This window comes from Lissotriton helveticus, chromosome 2_1 (genome assembly GCF_964261635.1).
Source record: "Lissotriton helveticus chromosome 2_1, aLisHel1.1, whole genome shotgun sequence".
In the NCBI taxonomy this organism is placed as follows: domain Eukaryota; kingdom Metazoa; phylum Chordata; class Amphibia; order Caudata; family Salamandridae; genus Lissotriton; species Lissotriton helveticus.
This window is the reverse complement of record NC_136059.1, coordinates 479,399,278-479,418,850: the sequence shown is the minus strand read 5'-3', so window position 1 is coordinate 479,418,850 and position 19,573 is coordinate 479,399,278. Positions and strand designations below refer to the sequence as shown.

The 19,573-nt window shown below is 44.0% G+C and overlaps 1 protein-coding gene across 1 annotated transcript in view; it reads left to right on the top strand.

Moving 5' to 3' along the window:
* Positions 1-19,573, top strand: part of ELOVL7 (ELOVL fatty acid elongase 7) — a 170,840-nt gene that overhangs the window by 84,035 nt on the left and 67,232 nt on the right. Inside the window, exons 2-3 of the mRNA XM_078675130.1 lie at positions 9,032-9,133; positions 16,846-17,036. Coding sequence (XP_078531256.1) covers positions 9,070-9,133; positions 16,846-17,036 — 255 coding nt within the window. The 5' untranslated portion in view covers positions 9,032-9,069. The remainder of the gene's footprint in view (positions 1-9,031; positions 9,134-16,845; positions 17,037-19,573) is intronic.

Genomic DNA, 19,573 nt, shown 5'->3' with positions numbered 1-19,573 from the left:
TTTTATGTATACATTTTAGCCATTTTTTTGAATAGTCTTTTAGAAAACTTTTTAACTCTACAAATGACAGCTACAAAGATTTAATAACTTTTTAACATTGTAATTTCTTTTGTGATGTAGTATTTATAATGGTTGTGATGGGATGTTATTTTGCTTTTATGACATGCTGTCGAATAAAGCTTTGAAATTGATTGCATTTCAGTGAGTGCTCCGAAACCACAAAATAAGCCCATAATATAAAAGCGCTAGAGAATCATACAAAGGTAGGAAGCACTTTAGAAATGCATGTGACTTAATATGGTCCTATTTCCCTCACGAATAGCAGTTGACTGAAAGTTAATCGGTCCCATTCTATAACTATTGTTTACCTGCCCACTGGTCATCAATCCTGGAACTCTTGTTGCTTGCCCTAATTTTCGATGTAGCACAAAGCCAGTCTGTTTAGTTTTTTACTACTTTTGTAGAAACATGTCACAGAAGTGGCATTAAATACAGAACACAGTAGTACTAAAAATAACCGAAGAACTTTTATGCTTATTATCATCGTAGGAAATCAGTAACCCCCTATGATAATCTACCTTTGCTAAGACTATGTAAACGGACCGCTGACTATTGCTCAAGTGACCTGGGCTGGTCAGAACCCTTTCCACTAGTTCGTGATCTCAAAGGTATCAATTCAATAAATCAGTCACTGGGTGTAGAGGACAGTATCTGGCAAAACATAGAGGTGCCTTGAACAACTTGCATCAATTCTTATCCAGAGCTACTCGCTAGCCCACGTTACTTCTGTTTTACCAGTTTTGATTGTTGTCTGTTCAAGGCATCTTTTGGAATGGTGTACGTTTTTAGGTCTTCCAGCGACGCAGCGCATGCGCTGCCCACTTTGCAAGATCTATTGTCGTCTATTTTTCTTCCGAAGGGAAACAGGAGATGTGCACGCGTATGATGTCTCTTTCGCTGCGGCGTTTCAGGCACATGTGCGAAGTGCGGGCTTTCACTTTCATTTTCCTTTTCCTTGCGCACAGCGTCTCTGGCGATCTCGGCTGGACAAATGTATTCTATAAAGAGCGCCGACGCAGGAGATCCGAATTGTGCAGTTCCAGACTTGCAGGACTTTTTGGGGTGGAGGGGAGGGGAAGCCGAAGACAGGCGCAGTTTAATGATGTCTCCATTATCTGCACTGGGGAGGCTGACCTTGTAAATAGCCTGTATTTTGAGAGTCGCCTGTCACACTTTGTTTCCCTCAGATGGACGTTTTTTACAGCCAGAGATGCCGAGAGTGAAACCGGGTCACTTGTGTTCTTTGGGATTGCAAGCCCTAGCGATGCGGCTTCTCGTAGGTGCAGAAGTAACCGGGTATGGCGACAGGTTATTGAAACTATTGAAGTAAAGAGCCCATTTCCCCCACAACTCTCTTCCCTGCGGGAAATGTATGAAGCGGTTAGAGGGTGGGGCACGTGCCCCGTTCTCTCTACCTGAACCCCTAATTTCCACCCCATCCACGCGCTCTCCTACCCTAGCTTAATGTATGTTAGTCGTCCAGAGCTCTGCTATACTTCTTCACCTACACCACCGTAGCATAACACCATAACATCAAGTGTATTTGTAAAGCGCACGTTCACCGCAAAGCATATCTTGGTGCTGAATATCAGATGTTTGTTGTGACCCAACTCGATGGTCCTCATTTCATCGACCTCCAGAAGGATGAACGGCTGAGTGAGCCACCAGGATTTTAACTTGTGACCGTGAGGTCAAACGCAGCCCCTACAGTGAATGCATTAGTTCACTAAACCACCAGACCCAGGGACCACAGCCCCCTTACACCCTATGTGTGCTTCTAACCGCCGCGGTCTCACAACTTTTTTTTTTTGCCTCTCTTCCACCCTCTCTAGGGTCTCGAAGCACAGAAGTGGCTGAAACACTACAGACTCCCAAAACACTAAGGATACCAAAAACTACAGGGGGACATCTTTGCCTGATAATATTCCATACTGGGCATAATGATAATGTGAATCAGAGGCAGACTGGCCTGTAGGAAATATAGATGGCCAGGATGGCCGCCACTTGTGACAGGACAGTGGGGCCCGGGCAGAGTCAGTCACATATCAATTATGTATGAGATCTGTTAGAACTGGCTATTTCTGGTAGGCTAAGGCTGACGCCAAAGCCAGGCAGAAACCACCATTCTAGTCAGGGCATGGCAGTCACACGCCAAGATAACCCCTGCTCACCCCCTTGGTAGCTTGGCACGAGCAGTGAGGCTAAACTCGGAGGCAATGTGTAAAGCATTTGCGCCAGCACACAACAGCAACAACATACTAGGCACACCACAAAAGGAACTCCACACAAGGTTATATAAAAATAACTTCTGTATTGTCAAAATCACATCAGATAGAAATCACACATGTACATTGTGCCAACTGGCACGGGCAATATTCACAAGGGAATATTTACAGGACAGGGCCACATGGGCCACTGTCAGAATCAACACCTTTAGAAATACTGTCAGAAATTAGAATAAAAGGATATAAAATCACTGTAGCACAAATTAGCAAGAATAGCACAAAATTACAGTTATAAATCACAACCAGTAACTACTGGTAACAGGTAAGTACCACCTACGCAACCCTAACCACCTTAGGAGAATGTCACGCAGGGGACCAGGACCTCACTAGGACCACCTGTACTGGAAAGAACAACCACCTAAGAATAAAATACACTTAGGGGTATCAGCAAGAACACATTACACATGATGCATCACAACATTCAGCGGTGTAGGAACCAGGCACATGATGCATCTAAAACACATTCAGAGGTGCAAGAACAAGGAAGACACATGATGTCTAAAAACATTCAGAGGTGCCAGACCACAACTCAATAGCGCAAAAACACATGATGTATGAAAACGCATTCAGAGGTGTAAGATCAAGGTGCGTAATCATATTAAATGCATTACATTTCCTAGCACCACATCACATTGCGCCAAACTCACATTAGCCAGTCCCTATGCTAGCTGGCCTTGTTGGGGCTAGTTCGCCCTGTGTCTCAATGTCAGGGCCTAAACGGTGCAGCTGCCCACTAATTGCTGGGCAGCTGGGATAACAAGCCAACTAGGGCATGGGCTCTCACTAGCCGTCGAACAGTACTGCGCCAAAAGGCAGGAGCCACACAGGCTCTTAAACCAATATACCCCCATGAACCTCTCTGGTTCGTCTGCACTTGTATTATCAGGAAGTTCTCCTATAAAAATCAGTCTCAAGTCTCTTAGTTCAGTGTTAATGATAATGCCACAGATCCATATGCCCCAGTCAGCTCTTTGCTGACTCTAGCGCGGTGATTACCCCGTTCCCCTCACCGTCGCGCTTACTTTAGGAGCTTCGGCGTGAGCGGAGCCTTTCAGAACGGCCCCGGCCGGTCCCCTCTGCTCTCCTGCCCGCTCTCGACAATCCAACGAGCGGCGGGGGAGCTGGTGCAGCACACTTCTGCGGGGACGACAGGCCAGGGGCGCGGAACACACTCGGGCTCCCTCGGCGAGGTCGGGTCGGACAGCTGACTCGGCTGTCGGTTCCTCGCTGGATTTTCTCTGGTCACGGCTTCTCGGCGGCTCCCAACGCAGCTTCAAGGCCGCGGGCCAATCCGGTCGCGGCGAGCCTCCACAATCACCCAGGAGTCAGCCAATGGCAGTGCGGCTCCCGGGGCAGGCCTTTAGTGACGCGAACGCCGGCAACCAATCCCCGCACAGCTTTGGTGAGGGGGCTCGTTCCTTTGGACCAATGAGGGCGCGGCGGCTTCGTTCTCCGTCTCCACAGCCCCCACCAAGAACGGCCAACTTTGGAGGGTGTTTCTGGCCCCGGGCCGTGGCGGTGAGCGGGCGGCAGATGATTTTCGAGGGCGCAGGTCACAGAAAGACCGCCCTCACGGCCACACAATCTTTTTAGAGCAGAACTCACAAGGGGAGACACCACGGACCTCCGACGCTCGCTGAGTATGTGCCGATGAGCACACCGATCTCTGCCCACGCTCAGCAGTTGGTCACAAAGCACGCACCAGGCCAAAGCAGCACGATCCTCACAGCGTCTTGGGGTTTCTTTAGGAACCTTTTAACCCTGGGTTCCAGGAACAGGAGGCCAGCTCTTCTCAGGCCCTTGGAGATTCAGGTTGAAGACACAGCACACAGCAAAGTCTTTTTAGTTCAAGCAGGCAGGGTCACAGCACACAGCAAAGTCCCTTTCTTCTCCTCAGCTTTAGTTGGTCAGCAGAACAGGTCAGCCCTTAGAGCACACAGCAAGGCAATCTTCCTTTAGTTCTCCAGCAGTCCTTCTTCCAGCAGAGGTTCCTCTTGATTGTAGAATCTGATTTTCTGTAGTCAGGGGTCCTTCTCTTATACCCCTAAAAGTCTTTGAAGTCCTTTGAAGTCTTTGTGCAAGTGGGTCCTGAGCCCGGTCTAAACCAGTTCTTGGGTGTTGCTGGAGCCCTTGGGCTTCCTGGCTTCCTTCTTTCTTTCAGTATCAGGGACAGAGGTGGCAGTCGCCCAGCAGGAGGTGGAGCCAGTGTTGTGGTCAGGCAGGCACAGCCCTATTCACTCCCAGGTGCTATCTCCTCCCACTTCCCTGGCAGCAGATGCAGCCTTTCATCCACGGGCTGACTCAGACAACCTCCTGGGGGCTCTGCAGCCCCTGTCACCCTCAAACCAGACAGTCAATCCACAAGCAGGTCCAGGCACTCTGGGCCAGGCTCACCAGCCAATCACACGCCAGGCACATTTACACAAATATGCCAACTTCTAGAAGTGGCACTTCTCCACTAGACACAACCATGCCGCATATACCATTGCGCAGCATTCAATCTCACGAGTTCGCACATACCAAACTCGACCCTGCACTCCCCACACATCAGGAACTACCATGGGCATACATATTCCCCATTCATTCCTATGGGATGGCAGGTCACTCACCACACATACACAGAGAGCACACACACTTTACACTGTACCACAGTGAAAAAGTGCGCAAAGGCCTAAAATCACCAACCCCAGGTTCCAGAAACAGGCTAGGAAAAAGCAAAAAGTTTCGGGGTGAACCTGCCAAAAGGGCCAGGTCCAACAAAATCTAATTAAGTTGAGTCTTTCCTGGCCTCACTTGCCTTTGAGAGGTGTTGGTTTTGTTGGTAAATAGAAATCCCTTCATTTTCTTTAGAGAATTGCCAACACCAAAGGCGTCCGATCGCTTTACAATAGCACTGTAACATTAAACAAGCATTGCAGTGCAATAGGTCTTTCATTACTGAAAGTTTGAGCTATTGGCATTGCATTATTTGTTTGCAAAGCCAATAGCTCAAACTTTCAGAAATGTGAGACCTGTTGTATTACAAATGCTTATTTCTTAAGTGTTGGCTTTTATGATGGCCGGTTAGGTTGTTCTCCGTGCTAAATTGACTCAAAACATGTTTAGTTAAATCTTGGAGAAATGTTATACTGGTAGAAATATAGTTAGAGTGCTCCTGATTTAAAATAAACAACCAAGCATAGCATATCTCTATTTTGTCTAGAGACGTTTTCATCTGCTGAATCCTCTTTAAGAAATTGTGTGAAGGCATTTTTTTTCTTTACCTCCTTTAAACAAATTCTAAGGGAGCATTGAAGGATGAAGCATGGAGGGAGTTGCTTGATCCCAGTACTCTTAGAAACAGCTCGAAGTTTTGGAGTGTGGTAAATAAACCTCTGTTTGATCAGGAAGGGGGGGGGCTTGATTCTCATATAACTGAGGAGGAGTGGGAGTCACACTTTGAATCCATGTTTGACTGTTTGCCTGAGCAAAATCACAGGACACCTCATGGAACCCAGGGTCAAGACTGATTTGCATATGGCTGGGTCCAAACTGGAATGGCAGGGTGAGCAAAAAAACGATGGATTTAGGCCCAGATCTCTGTACTGGGGTGAATGTATGACATTGTTCTGCATTCTGTCCATCAATTGCTATTTTTGCATTTGTCACCCCGAGTGGGACGGGTATGCTCATACGTGAGTCCCGTGCTCTCCATGCCACTGGAGTCAAGCTATCCTGGCTGAAGAGGGCTGAAAGCCCGAAACCGGTCCTAGGATGCTTTTTTCCAGTCCAGGGAGAACCTGGCCTGGCAGTTCGGGCTGGACTGTTCCCATTGGGCACAGGGTCAAGACTGATTTGCATATGGCTGGGTCCAAACTGGAATGGCATGGTGAGCAAAAAAACGATGGATTTAGGCCCAGATCTCTGTACTGGGGTGAATGTACGACATTGTTCTGCATTCTGTCCATCAATTGTTCTTTTTGCTCATGGAACCCAGGTGGCGGCAATAAGATTTGAGAGGGGTGAGCTACTGGAAGGTATAACAGGCTTAACTGCAGGAAAAGCACCCGGCCCTGACGGGATTTCTCCAGATCTCTTTAAGTCAGATCCCTCTTTTTGGGCACTGATATTGGAATCTGTTTTTAATGCGGCGGCACAGTACGGCTGTCCTCAGTCTTGGGCAACTTCCACCATAGTTCCTGTTTTTAAAAAAGGCGACAGAAGCAGCCCCCATTGCTATAGACCCATCTCACTCATACACTCAGTGGCTCATGGATGAAAAGACCCTAAACAGATCTATAATTGAGGATTGTCTTTTATTGGAATTGTATAGAAAAATCCCATGGATAAAATATGTCTGATTGTTATTTACAAAATTTTAATCTTAATGTTTTGATCGACCCTAAGGCTGCTTTGACGATACCAAAAGCAGAGTTGAAAGCAACATTTTTAGATAATTTGGCAAAGAGGGCTTTTGCCTGTCGGTCCATGTTAACAGTCACATTTTCTAGTAGATATTCCCTCACGGAAGGTTTTTCACCATACCTAGCACTGGTCACCAGGCAATCGCATAAGTTTGTCCCGACCAGACTAAGGTTCGGAATAGTATACGATTTGGTGGCCCTCCCTAACCTTAAGCAACATCCTAAAGGACCGTGTCTGTGTGACGGTATATCAAAACAGAGCACCTTGCACTTTTTATTATGTAAACTGTACCTGAACTTTCGAATTATGTACCTAAAACCTCTGTTAAATATGGGCTACGTACAGTTGATGAGGCAATGAGTCTTATTTTTAACATGAAATCTGCTGACATCTGTTTTTTTACTGCTGTGTTTTTAAACAAATCCATTAGTGTCCGTAAAAGCATGATATTTTAGGGTATTTGGTCTGTATCACATGACCTTATTTTAAATTGATGATTTATGTATTGTATACTTTCTTATATGTGCTTTTATGGTCATTTGTTTTGTACCGAATAAAGCTTCATGAATTGAATTGAATTGAACCTGATTCTGTCGGATGTTCAGTATGGATTTCGACAGGGACGGTTAACTGTTGCTCAGTGTCTTAACCTATTTTTGATACTGAGCAAATACACTGTTGCTCGCACTGGGACCGTTCACCTTGCCTTCATGGACTTGTCATCGGCTTTTGATTGTGTTAACAGGAATAAGCTCTGGCAGTCCATGAGGGCAATGGGAGTGGAGAACAATGTTGTACATTTTTTAGAAGCCCTACATAAGTCTACTAAAGCCAACGTTGGGTTTCCCAGGATTTGCGTGTTACGAGGGATTTTAATATTAAGAAGGGAGTCCGACAAGGTTGTATTTTGGCTCCCTTTTTATTTAATTTTTATATTAATGATTTGGACATCATACTAAAGGCAACAGGGGCTGATTGCCCCGGGGTAGGACAGCGAGCGATCCCTGTCCTGTTATATGCAGATGACGCCGTCCTCCTATCCAGGACTGAAAGGGGATTGCAATCACTTTCATCCACCTTCTCTGAATTTATGTCAGATAGGGATTTGGCAATCAACAACTCCAAATCTTACGTTATGCAAGTGGGACATCCTGCAAAGAAGAATTTCCAATTTAGAGTGGGAGATTCAAATATTCCCTACACAAATGTGTTTTCATACCTAGGGATCCTCTTTGTTGATATGCTTTATTGGGGTCCCCTATTATTGAAAAAAAAGGGGACATTGCCAGGGTGAATACTGCAACCTTTAATTTTGCTTCCAAATTAGGGAAGAAACCCACCGGAGCAATGTTGCAGGTTTATCAGGCTAAAAGCCTGGCCATAGCTTCTTATGGCAGCGAAATATGGGGATATAACGCGGGAGAATCCCTCCAAATAGTGGAAAATTACTTTCTGAAACGCCTACTATGTGTTCCACGTGGCACATCTAATCTAGCGGTCCGCGAGGAGTTGGGGGTCCCCTATGTAAATGATGTACTCTCTTTGCGACCAGTGATCTGTTGGTTAAAATGTTGGTTGAACCCAGATCTCCCTTTGACCCACGTAATTATAAAAGACTGTATGTCCCTTGATAACTCAGCGCGTATTCCATGGCTGAGGTACGTTAAGACAAGTTTTGGTAGGTTAGGGCGGGGGGGACCTATTTACTAATCCCGAATGTATCACAAAGAGAGACGTGGAGGAAATCAAAACTACATTCCTGGCAGATAGGAATTTGGATAGAGAAGCTAAGGAGGTACAGAAACCAAGTGTGCGGACATACATAATGCTCAAAACAACCCCAAGAGCAGAGCCATATCTTATGGGGTCGTTGTCCACACACAAGAAATTCCTATTGACCAGGTTTCGACTGAACCTTTTCAACCTTTTGCTTGCCAGACCCAAATGTTTTAGTAATAGTAAAGTGGCAGTTCCCTGCGGCTGCGACGGAAAGTCTCCGCAGGATATGCTGTATTTTATGTTTTTATGTAATTTGTATGAATTTCCTCGTAAACACTATTTGGTACATATTTTAAAAAGATTGACTTTTAGGCAGGCTTGTCCCGCATTGGTGTACCTTCAATTACTGAAAGAGGACTGTTTATTTTTTATAGTGGGATTTTTAACAATGCACTGACACTTATATTGTTTTTAATATGTGTAACGTTTATGGTTTGTATTATAAACCGAATAAAGTTTTCTATTGATTGAATTCTAAAAAAACCTATAAATTTGTTTTCCAGGTAGATCAAGATCAGAACTGCTCCTGATTCCAGGAAGCATGGCCTTCAAGGAACTAACATCAAGGGCTGTGCTGCTGTACGATGAATGGATCAAGGATGCAGGTGAGTTCATTTAATAAACTGAGGCACCCATTAAACCACCAGGTAGCTAGCACTACATATCCACAATCTTTGTTGATTTTCAGCTCCTCGATATTCTACAATGAAGGCCAATAGTGACCATGAACTGCTAGTGCAAATGCCTCCATGCACCATCGGTTTACATCCGTGGGAAGCAAAAGTAATGCTTTTGAAAGTGTTTGTGTGCAACTGGTATGACCTGCCGCAACTAGTTGATTTTCGTCCCCACCCATTCATGAGGGTGGTTCTAAGTCCTGCAACGAGTCTTCCTGGAGAAATCCCAGCTCTTTACATAAAGTATCATAAATGCATGGAGGCATTGCAGCAGGACTAGAGGGCTAATTAATTAGAAATCGAATTAAAAAACTGCTGGGCTGGCCACTGGAAATGTTATCACAGTCTAGATGTAAAGGGAGTTGGAGACGGTCTGAATTATTTCTGTAACAAGGCTTCAGTTTATAAAATGTGGGCTTTAGATATTCTTCATGTGAATTCGTGTTTGTTAACTTAAGGACTCCGTACACTTTACCGCTGCTAACCAGTGATAAAGTGCTTGTGCTTTATCCCTTAAACTTGGCAAAATTGGCACATACCTAATTGGCACCTCTAATTTACTTATAAGTACACAGTATATGTTACTCCCTGTACCCAAAGTCTGTAAATTAAATGCTACCACTGAGCTGCAGCACTCATTGTGCCACCTATTACAGCAGCACGGCAAAACATGTCTCAGACCTGCCACTGCAGCCTGGCGTACAGTTTTAAATAAACTGCCATATTGACCTGGCAAAATAAACCTCTCTCATTTATAATCACCCCTGAGGAAAGGCATACATGGCCCGAAATGCATTGGGTAGAGATTTTCACAGTGACTCACCGAGAATTGTATACCCTCTAAGGTAGGCTCAAAAATATCATAGGGCAGGGTGCATGGTATTTAAAAACCTAGACGTGTTTAAGTGTTTCATGTTCTACCTGTGCAAAACTGCTGAAGTAGTTTTTCATTGTAGTAAGGTGGTTTCTTCCACTGACTGACATTGGGTTATCTTATTAAACTTAGTAAGTGATACCTTCAGATTGGGAAGAGATGGAGAAATGCTTCTCCCACTCATTTGAATTATAATGTAAATTTCTCTCTAACGGTAAAGTCGGGTTTTAAGTTATAATCCGGAGACTGCCACTTTTAGTATGTTAGACACACGAGTGATGGACAGAATGCAGAACAAATCAAAACATCAACCCCAGTCAAGGGATCTGGGTTAAATCCATTGTCCCTTTGCTCACAATGCCATCCCAGTTTAGACTCACCCATATGCAAATCAGTCTTCCCCAAGTTCCTCATGGGAACAGCCAAGCCTGAACTGCCAAGCCAGGTCCTCCCTGGACTGGAAATCAGCATTTTAGGACCGGTTTCGGGGTTTCACACCTAACCAGCCTGGTTAATTTGAATCCAGTGGCACAGTGAGCCTGGCTGTTCCCATTGGGCACCGGGTCAGGACTGATTTGCATATGGCTGGGTTCAAACTGGAATGGCTTGGGGAGCAAAACACGATTGATTTAGGCCCAGTTATCTGTACCGGGGTGACTGTATGACCTTGTTCTGCATTCTGTCCGATCAATTGTTCTTTTTACTTTTAGAAAGTTGGCATTTTTCTGCCTAAACCAAATGTACCTTTCTGCCAATCTCAAGGGTCACATGAGTGAATTGCTCTTGTGTGGTGTGCATTCCTTCCATACATGTGGACAAAAGCACCTTGGGTGTGGGGTAAGGTGTTCCACTCCTGAGCAGTATGTCCTGGGGGCCGTACTTAGAAGAAAAGGGAAAAGGTTAGACAAACTTGGCATCACCGACCCACAGGCTGGCACTAGGTATTAGAATAGCACCTTAAAAACCTTTCATCAGAACACTCTTGGACCTGTGGAAGATTTGGAAGTAGGATGTCCTGATGTCAGAAGAAGGCAGACTGGACCTGCTTGTCTTGAATACAGAATCCCCCAGAAGTGACTGCAAGGGTCAGTTGGCTAACATTCTGATTGAACTACATGGACACAACAAGTTTCTAAGTGCTACCCCTTCAAACGCACAACCTTGAAATGCCTGAGCCCTGTACGTGGAGGAAGTCCTGATCCACAAGATCAGGACTTTTAACTTTTGGGTGGCCTCACAGTATACTCTTAAGAGAATTCCAGGTGAAAATCTAGAAGTTTTGGGCTCCTCGCAAGTGAACATTTGTGCCAATAAACCACCATCTGTGTGGCCTTCCAATGCAAAGCTCCAGTGATGACACTCTTCGCACCAAACAGTGACTGTCCAATTCAGCCGCCAACTCAAAGCTTCAGTGACGATTGCTCCCCACACCAACAACCAACTTCTCGCAGCCAATGCAAGGCACCTGCTGAGGCTCCTCACGTGGACACAGACACGAATAAGGTAAACTCTTGATTGGGACAAACCTTGTCCTTTTATATGAGCAGAGCTCCATCATGGTCGGCCTGACCATGTGACTTTTACGTGATCCAGCAATACCAGATATCCGTAAGCGGTGCTTTATGCGGTTTGGTGTTATTTTCTCCTAGAACTTCACATTTGATTGCCATCTAGCTGCAAATTCCTTATCTTTGAATTTCCCATGAGCCAGACTGGATCCGTAAGATTTTCCTTCGTGTGATACCCCTGCTTGCCGGCAGGTGGCATCGGTCGACTCCACGCCATGTCATCAGTGTAGTCTACACCGATGTGATGTCTGCATCATCTATATAGGCACCAACTTAGTGCACTGACGTCCTTTCTGTTCTTTGTGCCAGCCAGCGCAGATCCATGAAGAGAGCTACCCTTCATCACTTTTTGAGAAGCTTTGTTTTTTTTTTACATTTTGTTGACCCCTTTTTTGGTGTGTAGATTTTCCTAACATGTCTAAGAAGACTTCTGGGTTCAAGCTGTGCAGCGCCGGTCACTGCACCATGTCTGTGATGGACCTAGACCTGGTTTCTCTGGTACCTGGAGCATGACCTCAACTTGTGCTCCGGTTACCGGACCATGGCTCTGAAAGCTTTGAGGGAATGGTCCCAAAAGCTGATTTTTAGGTCCAGCCTAGGCAGCGGGCATGCGCTGTCTGCAAGACCTGTAGTAATCTCTTCAGTGAGTGAAATCCTGCCTCCTGCTTGCCATTAGTTCATGCTCCTGTTGCTCTTTTTTAGCGGCTCCTTATTTGTTGTTGGCCCCAACATATTTCCGTTTTGTACGGAGCAGCACCGACCAACTACAGTTTACTTACACTGTAAGCAGTTTATGTGGAACTTCATGTACTATTTCTTTTAATTTCCTGCTAGCCATGGTGCCTGTTTCATGGGCTGCCATGCGCAAAACTGTATGCACAGGCGCATCGCTTGATGATTTAGCAGGGTGCCCGTCTTAATGATCAGTATTACCAAGAGCCCCCAAGCGCATAATTTTTACATGCACGGGTGCCGCACTTACATGTTAGCACGGCGCCCTTTCATATTTGTAACATGGGCACCGCCACATTCGGCAAGTAGTTTTTATATGTAAAGCCGAGGTTGCATTCCCAAAGGCGGCCGACTTAGAAGCTGGGAACCAGGTTAGAGTGTGGCGGGGACTCGAACTTTGTGATTGTCGACCAATCCAATTCTCCTGGTGCTGAAAAATGCGTCCCTCTTTAATGCAATTGGTGCTCATGTAAAGTGGGCTGATACATTCTAGTCGAGCCCGTGCTATCTAAAAAAAACAGATGGTAACGTATCTTTTAATTTTTTATATTCCTCCAGTGGAGAGCCGCCTTTTATTCACATTAAAAGATGGAGGCCGCGCATCTTGTGCGCAGCTCGCCCAAATCATTTTTTTTTTTAAACAATCAATAATGGCGACTGCACTTATCCTTGCAGCTGGCTGCCCAACTAGTTTCTATTTTTTTTATAACTGTGGCCTGCCTAAGGTCAGGCAGCAAGTGGTACAAAAGGAAGCAGACATACCGAACTGGCACCTCTTCACTTCCCGTCAGCCAACAGCAACCCACATGCCCGGCGTGCACAGAGGACTACACTGCAATGGCACAGCCGTACCGACTGCCTGCCTTCCTGCCCCTGCACTGTTCCCCACAGTGCAGCCACAGGACAGCAGCTACATTCCCCGCGTCTTCCCACGGAACACTTTGTTCCTACCAAGGAGGTTTCCCACAGCTGGGTGCAGGTAATCAGTACAGGGACCCGAAGGCATGTGGCATCGCAGAATAAGAACGGACGTGCTACAGGTAGGCTTTTTAAAAATTTGTTTGCACTCTTATATAGCACAACTTTACCCGAAGGTTTATGAGCGCTTTAAATCTGCATCAATTGCATTACAGTCAGACACCAGCTTAGCATTAAAGAGAGCAGGCATGCATGGGGGAGGGGATGCGCTGGCATTTATAAAGTATGTGCTATACCACAGTGTGTGTTTGGTGAATTATGTAAAACTGCGCAGCCTAAAGGTGGGATGCCGGGGTGGGCTTGTATTTGGTTCCCTGGTTCTACAGTGCACTACTTAAAGTGCACGGATGTAACGCAGGTAAATCCCACCATGGAGGATTGACGACGTCCTCCGGAATGTATTTATAAAGGGCTGTGTTGATTGTTGTAAAAATGCTCCCATATATTAACAAGCATTTACAATGCAATCGGTCTTGCATTGGCAAGAGTTTAAGCTATTGGCATGTAAATGACCATGCCTTTTTATCAGTTTAAAAAAAAAAACTTAAATAACTCAAGTTTTGCAACCATTGCAAATGCTTGTTGTATTTACTTGCAACTGGATTTGCCCGTACCTGAACTTTCATCTCCCTTTCATGGCAGTAGAGACAAATTTCTTGACACCGGTCCTGCAACTAGGAGTCTACTACTCTGAATGCTTGTTGCCTTTCAACGAAGCCTTAACAGATGTCCTTCTGGGAAACTAGTCCAAGTCCAGCACAGGAGCTCCTGGCAATAGGACAATCTCCTGCTGCTATCACTCTGCACGGGCAACCCAAATGTAGTCACCAACCACCCTACCCCCTACAGCTTAGTGATCCAAGCCTCTACCTCCCATGGCGCGTTCCCTTCACACCCCTGGACAGGGAATCTGAGGCTGGACAGTTGGGGAAAGAAATATTTTTCTTCCACCAGCCTTGCATTGTGGTCAGTAAACACCGCGTGGCTATTACTGGGGCCATTACTCCCATTTCCTCTGGGAAACGGTTTCTCAAGTGCTGCCACTGGTCTCTGAGGAGGCACAGGCCCTTCTCTCCCAAACACTATCAGACGGGACAGATGAAGCAAAGTTCACCATTCGTTGTGGTCTAGACATGACCGACTTGGTGTGCAGAGCGATTTCATAGATAGTGGCTGTTCGACGCCACACCTGGTTGAGGACTGCTGGTTTTTCAGGGGATGTCCAGGCCTCTCTCATTGACATGCCCTTTGATGGAACCCATCTCTTCGAGACAAGGCTCTGGAGCACTTTTAAGGGCTCACGGGCAATGGCCAAGTCCTTTGGCCGCTCAGTGGCCACACGTCCCAAGTCTGCCTTCTGTGGTTACAGAAGGGGCTTTCAGCCGCGCCAACCAGATCCCAGCTACAAGACCATGCAAGTTCAGCAAGCTCTGCGCAGCCGTCTGCATGGCTCATTCTGTCCCAGTGGGTCGGGCGGGCAGAAGTTGAGTCAGTGCACACCGTCCTCCCCCTAACATTCCCCGCAGCCTCTGCCTCCAAACCTTCCTAGTCCGGCCCTTCTAGATCATGGGCGGCCAGCTGGTGGAAGAATCAGCTATCTCCTCCACCTCTGCCAGAACATCACTTCGGAAAAGTTGGTTCTCCAGATAGTTCGATGGGGCTGCTCCCTCCCCTTCGAAACCACCCCTCCTTCCATGCTTCCAACTAATGATCGACTGACTGAGGATCACCTGGCTTTGCTTCAGGAGGAAGTCCTAATTATCTTGGCCAAGGGAGCCTTGAGGGCACTCCAGAACTAGACTGTTTGTTATTTCCTTTACTTTCTTGTCCTGGAAACGGTCCTAGATCTGAGAGCCCTCCACTACTTCCTCAAACAGAAAAAGTTCAAGAAGCTCACTCTATTTCAGGTGTAGTGTTCCCTGGAGACTGGATGGTATCTTTGGACTTGCAGGACACCTATTCACATTCCCGTTCTGCCTGCTCATCGGCGCTACCTGCGGTTTATGGTAGGCCACTAGCACTTTCAGTTAACCGTGTTACCCTTTGGCCTGACCAGCACCACTTGGGTTTTCACAAGATGATGGTGGTGGTCACAGCTCATCTATGCAGATCAAGGGTGCCAGTCTTCCCCATATCTCAAAGACGGGCTGTTTAATGCGGGCTCGCCTCAGTCTGTCATCTCCCACCTCCAGACTAGGGCGAACCTCCTACATTCGCTTGAGTTAACAACTTGCCTAAGTGGCACCTGACCCCCTCTCGGATGCTCCCTTTCATCAGAGCTGTTCTGGACACTGCATTTTTAGGTCCATCTTCGCGAAAATTCAGGCCATGATACTGATTCAGCTTTTATCCTGGATTTCGGTGAGAATGACTGAGGCTGCTGTGTGTCAAGGCATCCTGCTAGTTACTTGTGCCAGATAGCATATACAGGCTCTGCAGTGTAACTTGAAATTCCAGTGGGCGCAGCATCAGGAGCATTTCTCTAACATGCTCCATATCTCAGGGGGAACTGCACAGGACCTGCAGTGGTGGCTAAGCAACTGTAATTGTGTCAGAGCTGGACCCCTGTCCCTTCTCCAACCAGACCACACAGTAGTGACAGATTTGTCACTCTTAGGATGAGGGAGCCATCTGGGAGAGCTGGAGATTAACTTACTGAAGCTTCTAGCAATTTTCGCTTGGCATTGAACGCCTTTCTTACTTTAATCAAGGGAAAGCTGGTTCAAATGTTAAGGAACACCATTGCCATGTGGTACTGCAACAAACAGGGCTGTGTGGGGTCTTGGACCCTTTGTCAAGAGGCCTGGCATCTCCAGACATGGCTGGAACAGCAGGGAATATCCCTGGTTGTTCAACCACCTTGCAGGTTCTCTGAAAACCAGGTCAGACAAACTCAGCTATTGATGCCTAGCAGATCACAAAAGTAAGAAAACCGCTGCTAAATCAGGTTTCTACCGGATGCAACATCACCAATGGTTAGTAACTTGTGCAACTCCATTTATACTGATTTTGTTTATTCTCATTTTATTTTATTTATTAAATGTTACACTTTTTTCCTTCCTAAATTTGTTTTGTATTTCTTAAGATGTTTTCACTTTATTACTGTTTGAGTGCTGCATAAATACTTTGCCTCTAAGTTACGCTTAACTGCTTTGTGCCAAGCTATCAGTGGGTTAAGCACAGGTTTATTTAGTGACTTTTTGTGGTTCACTCTGACAAGGATTGTGTTTCTTATTTGAGTGGAGCTTCTACCTCGAAACTAATTTCCCAATTTCTTCCAGTTGGGATTTTGCCCAAAATATGAATATCAAATATTTTCCTTCTCCCTTCCTGACAGTGTGAGACGTCTCAACTAGCAAGTAAATGAGTGGGGTATCATTGCAGGGAGTGTCCTCTTAGTGGTTACGAAGAATCCTCAATAAAGGATATTATTGCCCAGTGTCTTCTGGGGGTAATTATGTCTGACTGCACTCTTATTTCTCTTTCAGATCCCAGGGTTGAAGACTGGCTGTTCATGTCCTCCCCCATACCACAGACCATTATTGTTGCTTTCTACATATATTTTGTCACTTCCCTTGGACCAAAACTCATGGAAAACAGGAAGCCCTTTGAGCTGAAGCAAATAATGATGATCTACAATTTTAGCATGGTCTTATTCTCATCGTACATGTGTTACGAAGTAAGCAATTTATGTTTGTTATATTTCAAAGGCTTGCAGCATGAAAAGAAACCCAATAGTTCTATCTTAAAAGCAATGCATGCTTAACTGATCTTTTGTTGCTTTAATCCAGGGTACTCGAGGCCTATCCTAAAGACCTGAAAAGGTTGGATGGTGTGTTTCATGTTCAATAAAACACGTCTGAACAGAACTACAGCAGTGCACAGAGATCTGTAACAAATCTTTAGATTTTAGACCCACATTTCGCGTCATTCTCATCCTTTTACCAGAGTTCGAAGCACAGGTTTTATTTGAATCCACCCTCCCTCTGGCATTGCAGTTCAGTACTGAGGTCGAATGTCTGACAAAATATCGATAACACAAATATCGATATACAAAAATATCGGAACAAAAATATCGAAGTCAAAAATATAGGAATCCTATCCCTAACAAGGTAAGTACAAATATATCGAGAAAAAAAATATAGAATGACAAAAATATCGTTTTTTTTTTATTAAATAAAAATCTAATATTAACAAAATAATACTTATAAATGTAATAAACATATTTAAAAATGTACTATAATATTAAAAATTAATACATAATGTAATACAAATTATTATTAATAAATATATAATACATAATATATTTTTCATTAATAAACTCTAAATTATTTTCATAACTTATCTAAAAATATAATAAATTACTAATACACTTATATACATAAAATAATCACATAAATAACAATTAATAACAACATAATACTAATAAAAAAGCTAAATACATTTTAGATAGTGTATGAGTAAAAATTACTATTCCCACTCCAGAGAGTGCAACAGTAGGGAAAGTGTTGGATAGCGTAGGGGTAACAATTACTATTCCAACTCCAGGGAGTGCAACAGTAGGGAAAGTGTTGGATAGCGTAGGGGTAACAATTACTATTCCAACTCCAGAGAGTGCAACAGTAGGGAAAGTGTTGGATAGCGTAGGGGTAACAATTACTATTCCAACTCCAGAGAGTGCAACAGTAGGGAAAGTGTTGGATAGCGTAGGATTAAAAATTACTATTCCAACTCCAGAGAGTGCAACAGTAGGGAACGTGTTGGATAGCGTAGGGGTAACAATTACTATTCCAACTCCAGAGAGTGCAACAGTAGGGAAAGTGTTGGATAGCGTAGGGGTAACAAATACTATTCCAACTCCAGAGAGTGCAACAGTAGGGAAAGTGTTGGATAGCGTAGGGGTAACAAATACTATTCCAACTCCAGAGAGTGCTACAGTAGGGAAAGTGTTGGATAGCGTAGGGGGTAACAATTACTATTCCAACTCCAGAGAGTGCAACAGTAGGGAAAGTGTTGGATAGCGTAGTGGTAACAATTACTATTCCAACTCCAGAGAGTGCAATAGTTGGGAAAGTGTTGGATAGCGTAGGGGTAACAATTACTATTCCAACTCCAGAGAGTGCAATAGTTGGGAAAGTGTTGGATAGCGTAGGGGTAACAATTACTATTCCAACTCCAGAGAGTGCAACAGTAGGGAAAGTGTTGGATAGCGTAGGGGTAACAATTACTATTCCAACTCCAAAGAGTGCAACAGTAGGGAAAGTGTTGGATAGCGTAGGGGTAACAATTACTATTCCCACTCCAGAGAGTGCAACAGTAGGGAAAGTGTTGGATAGCGTAGGGGTTGAAATAACATACTTATAAAAAATAATTAATTATTACTTAATTACATTAAAATTAGTTCCCACCATATTCCCCTTTCAACACACAACCCACAACAGAACACATTTATCAATTAATAAATTATTTAAAATTAATTACCAATTAATTATAATTTACCAATTAATAACAATGTATGCTTCCTACTAATTAATTAATTTAACATAATTAAATTACTTCCCACCCTATTCCCCTATAAACCCATAACCCGCTACAGAACATATTTATCAATTAATCAATTAATTAATATTAATTACAAATAATTCTCAATTAATTAATTAATAATTCCTACTAATTAATTTAACATAATTAAATTACTTCCCACCCTATTCCCCTATAAACCCATAACCCGCTACAGATCATATTTATCAATTATTCTATTAATTATAATTATTTAAAAATTATTCTCAATTAATTTATAATTCCTACTAATTAATAATTAATTTAACATAATTAAATTACTTCCCACCCTATAAACCCACAACCCGCTACAGTACTAAAAGACAACATTTAATTAAATTACATTAAAAATAAATTATTAAACATAATAAATACAATATAATATACACAAAATGTATTTAAAAATCGATATAAGTAACATCGAAATTATTTACTTCGATATTACTGACATCGATATTTAAAACTTCGATATTACTAATATCGATATTAAGAGTGTCGATATTACTTACCTTCTATATTATGTCCCTTCGATATTTAAACTTCGATATAATTGTATATCGAAATTTAAAACTCGATATTTTGTCTGTGTACCCTGAGGTCACATTGTTTTTCCACTCAAATTATTTGAACAAAGGAATTCATAATTTCAGACCATGT